The following is a 5,146-nucleotide window of genomic DNA, read 5'->3' as shown; positions in this document are numbered from 1 at the left end:
ACATCATAATCTAAGAAGTCTTAATTTTGAACTTTAATTCACAGTGATCTTGCACACTTGACATTGAAGTGACCTAAGTAAGCTTAGTGTTTAATGTAGCATTACTGTGACTTTCCTTTAGAAACTCACTTTTAGCCGGGTGTGGTGGCTCAAGCCTGTAATCCCAGTACTTTGGGAGGCCGGGGCGGGTGGATCATGAGGTCAAGAGATCGAGACCATCCTGGTCAACATGGTGAAACCCCGTCTCTACTAAAAATACAAAACATTAGCTGAGCATGGTGGCGCATGCCTGTAATGCCAGCTACTCGGGATGCTGAGGCAGGAGAATTGCTTGAACCCGGGAGATGGAGGTTGCGGTGAGCCGAGATCGTGCCATTGCATTCCAGCCTGGGTAACAAGAGGGAAACTCCATCTCAAAAAAAAAAAAAAAGAAACTCACTCACTTTTATTAATCTCCAATCTACTTTCTTATTTTTATTTTTTTGGTAAATAGCATTTTTTACTTTTGAGACAGAGTCTCATTATCCTGGGTTCAAACAATTCTCTTGCCTCAGCTTCCCCACTGAGTAGCTGGGATTACAGACGAGCACCGCCATGCCTGGCTAATTTTTGTATTTTTAGTAGAGATGGGGTCTCACCATGTTGGCCAGGCTGGTCTTTAACTCCTGACCTCAAGTGATCTGTCCTCCTCGGCCTCCCAAAGTGCTAGGATTACAGGTGTGAGTCACTGCACCCGGCCCATCTATTTGTTTTATGAGATCTAATTTTCCTTTTAAAACCATGGTGAGGTGGCAAGTCTCAAAGATGGACCCCAAAGGACCACACTCATGCCCTTGTGTAGTCTTCTTCTGTATTAACTGCAAGCTGGCCTATGACTTTAACCAACAGAACCAGTTGGAAGTGATGCAAAGCCAAATCTACAACTAGCTTTTAAGAAGACTGGCAACTTCCATTTCCTTCTCTTGGGACAATTGTTTTTGGGAGCCCTGGGCTCATATGAGAGGAATCTCTGCAGTGTCCTGCTAAAGAGATCATGTGAAGATGCGCTGAGACTATATGAATAGGGAGCAAGGTCCAGCTATCTCAGTGTCCTAATGGGGACTCCAGATTACTCCAGTCCTAGTTGTCCAAAATGTAGTTCAATTTCAATGATGTGAAAGATTTCAAAAGGGAACAGCAGAAGAACCACCTATCTGAGCTCAGCGACCCACAGAAAAGTGAGACAATAAAATGGCTGTTGGTTAGTCCCGATGTTTTGAGGCACTTAGTTAGGCAGCAATAGTTTATAGCACACATAACAGGCTTGTTAACCATAAGACTCTAAAGATATCATTTCTTTTTACCAAAGTGATTTGCTTTCCTCAAAGTAATTCATATATCAGTTTGAAAGATTTTGAGAGTAAAGGAAACTTTCAGTGCACTCAGTATCTAGGTTAATGAATAGCATTCTTATTCTCGATCAAAAAACTCATCAAAAAGTGGGATTCTCTCTGTCCTGGTCCTCACCAGTGCTCGTGGCTTCTTCTCATCTTTCCCCAACTCATCTGAGTCAGAGCTGGAACTGTCCCAGAGAAGGCGTCCCTGGGTCTCTCGTTCATGAAGCCATGTTTCCATTTTGCCAGTTTTCCAGGGACAGTAGTCATTCACTGATTGATGTTTAAAAAATTGTGCATCCTGTGAATTTCCTACAAAAAAATTAAGTTTATTTAATTTAAATTTTCCCCAGCAATGATTTATTTATTTATTAAGTGTCTAGCTTAATATGCAATCTGCTTGGTGGTTTTTCAAACTATACATACATAGTTTGGAAAATTATATATATATATAACTTGAGTTACATATATATGAATTCAACGGGTGTCTCTGTAAGCATGAAACATTGTTTTAGTTATTTTTCAAAAGATTTAAATCTTCCAGAAGTCACAATAATATATCCAATATATTAACATTTTGCCACCATATTGCTTTTATCATATATATGCATCAAAAAATGTTTTATATATATATATAAGAAATTTAACATTGATTTAATTTTCTAATATTTGGTCTATTTTCTAATATATGGTCTATATTCAAATATCCACGGTTGTTCACAATAATGTCCATTATAGCTGCTTTTTATTTGCTGTTTAAGTTTTATTTTTTAGGTCCAGGAGCCAATCCAGCATCATACATTGGATTTTATTTTCTCATCTCTGTTTCCTTTAATTGAAAAGTACTCTTCTACCCTTTTCTTCTCTCTCTCTCACAATCTCTATACCCCATCACTGTTTCTCCTCTTTTGTCTCCTCTTCCATCTTCATTGTCTTTTTCATTTTTCCTAATGCTGACATTTTAAAGAATCCAGGTCAATTATTTTGCAGAATGATCCTAAATTTCAGCTTACCTTATTGTTTCCTTATGATTAAATTGAAGTTAAACATTTTGGGTAAGAATATCACACAGGTGGCATTGCCTAGCGTTTTTTATTGAACATCTACTATGTGCTAGACACATAATGTGTACTTCCGACATGCACATCGACTCTGGCTTCATAGCAGAATCACCTGTGCAGGCTTTTAGAAACAGATGTCTAAACTGTACTCCAGACCCACAGTACTGGGAAGTTCACTGTGTCAGGCATTCTATTTTACTTTATATTTTTTATTAAAAGAGACAATTTATTTTTAGTTTGGGATTTGATTTATGTGCATCTGTATTTACCTTAGCTTTTTATTTAAGCAGTGCCCAGCATTCTTTATAATGCACTCCAGAAAGCAGCAGGAGCTCTGCTCAAGGAAAGCTGGCTTTTAAGAAAACAAAATCTTCCCAACCACTTTGGAGCTAGAACAATAATCCTAGGTCAAAGCCCAGAGTTTCCCACTAGACTGGTTGAAATGACCATAACTTTTTAGATGTCTTCTTGTTGATAATTGTTTATTAAATCTTTTGGCATAGTTTATGTAAGCCCTTGATATCTGAAGTTGTGTACTATTGCATAAGAAAATCGAGCATTTCTTTTTGCCCTGTGCTGTGCATCATATTTTAAAAAACTATTTTATTGAACTACGCTTGACATACAAAAGCTATACATATTTAATGCACACACCCTGATGAGTTGGAAATAAGCATTTTAATGTGAGAATTCATGCCTTGTGATTTGTTGGGCCTCAGTGAGAGGCTACCAGCTTTTCCCCTTGAATATTATTATAGTGATTGTAGTTGCCTCTTTAGATAGCATTGGCAGATAGCCATGTTGATTTATTTATTTATGATTTAGCCCTGGTCACTCTCCTAAGCTACAAAGGATGTTTCGTAAAACTGGACACCTCCACTTTGATGTCTACTTGGCAATAATACAGCGTCACCTTCTCTCTCACAAAGCTGCTTCTGCTCCCAACTACCCTAATTCAGCAAATGGTACTGCCTTTACTCCATTATCTGCCTAATTCTTCAAGAGAAACCCAGGAATCCACCTGGCCTCCTTAGCGTCTCCATGCCCTTACATCTAACCTGTCACAGGATAGTTCTGATCATGTTGTCTTCTAAAGGTCTCATATCTGGCTGCTTCTCTCCTTCCTCATCGTGACCCTACTCTCCTGGTCCCAACATCGTCTCCCACTTGCGCTTTTGCTGTGTCTTTATAATTGTTCTTCTTTTATCCTCTTACTTTCCCTTCCCCCCCCACCCCGTTCTCCACAGTCTAAATAGAGTGATATTTAAAAACATGAACCTGCTTATGTCATATCTTGCCTTATCAGTGGCTTCCCATTGATCTTCAGATAGAGTTTAAAATTATTCTCTGACATGGCTTACAAGACCCTGTGTGATTTGGCCCTGCCCATGTCTTCAGGACCATATCCAGTGACTCTCTGAATCTCTCATCCACCTAGAGTCCGTTGTGCTCCTTCCCACTGCAGGGCTTTTGCACATGCTGTGGTTAATTATCATTATGAACATTCCAGCACCCACGGTCCTCACACATGCCTTCCTGCCCCCTTCATACAGCTACATCGTATCTCAGTGTAAATGTCCCTTCCTCACGGAAACATTCCCTGACTCCACAGATACTAGGTCTACCTGTTATGCTCTTGTTAAACCTATCCCTGTTAAACATCTCTATACAAGCTCCACAAACCAGGAACCACATCTACCTGACTCATCACCTACCATACAATGAAACTACTACACAATGCCTGGCTCTTGGTATGTGCTAAATAAATACATGGTGAACAAATAGATGAATAAATGAACGAATAAACGACCAATCAGAGAATTTTGGGAGATGGGCAGTGTTGGTAACTAGGACATAGGAAAGGCCCCGTTCATTGGGGCTCCGGAGTGCAATCATCTCTGCTCTGCAAATAAGTCAAGAACTACCAGAGGCATTACTCAGACTGGGAACAGGAATTTTCTAGAACATCCAGCTATAGGCAGGAGCTCTGAAACAAAAGAGCATGTTTGTTTGTGGTGGGATCTAATGAAATATTAATGATAGCCTGAGTCCCACAATACCCTCGATGTTATGAAAATTCAGGTCTAATGTATGAGACAAAATTCAAATATTTAGTTTCATCCTTGAAAATCAATCCCTTGTCACTCATTAAGGATTACATACATAGTTTTGTGTATATAGCATTAAAATTTGAGAGCAGTTAAACTAGATTTCTTATAGCTTATTACATTTTTATAAATCCTTGTTTACTTCTCTGTGGTTTATAGACTTAAAAAAATAAAAACACAGTCTTTAAAAACCTAAATGGGTTTCGAGTGAGCAGAGTAAAGGAAAGGGTATCCTACTCCAAAATTAATTTAGGAAGAGAGGAAAGCAACAGATGTCAGTGGGAAAAATAGGAAGTGATGTAGGTAGTAAAAGAATCACATAAAGCAGGAAAACTGTTTGATGGTTGTGTATTTTATAATATGTGTTTCAGAAAAATGTATCACTGCCATGTCAAACCCAGAATTTCACATTCAGAGCTACATTAAAAAATAAAACAAAACAAGATTCTTTATAGAAAGATGGTGCAGGTGGCCAGATAAGACCAGAATTTTGAAGGTGACATTCAAATAATGGATTCAGAGTAACACATCCCCAAAGCATATGAGTGTTTTCACTATAAAACATCAACTCTATCCTTCTTCAGTTTTGTCTTTATTCCCTTAC

General features: G+C 38.5%; 1 protein-coding gene across 1 annotated transcript in view; it reads right to left on the bottom strand.

The window, feature by feature from the left end:
- Positions 1–764: 764 nt before the first annotated feature.
- CCDC198 (coiled-coil domain containing 198) overlaps positions 765–5,146 on the bottom strand; it is a 26,111-nt gene continuing 21,729 nt past the window's right edge. Inside the window, exon 6 of the mRNA XM_017531058.2 lies at positions 765–1,685. Coding sequence (XP_017386547.1) covers positions 1,450–1,685 — 236 coding nt within the window. The 3' untranslated portion in view covers positions 765–1,449. The remainder of the gene's footprint in view (positions 1,686–5,146) is intronic.

The sequence above is a fragment of the Cebus imitator genome, unplaced genomic scaffold (assembly GCF_001604975.1).
Source record: "Cebus imitator isolate Cc_AM_T3 unplaced genomic scaffold, Cebus_imitator-1.0 Scaffold70, whole genome shotgun sequence".
Lineage (NCBI taxonomy): Eukaryota > Metazoa > Chordata > Mammalia > Primates > Cebidae > Cebus > Cebus imitator.
Note: the sequence above shows the minus strand (reverse complement) of the source record. Positions and strands in the feature narration are given on the sequence as shown.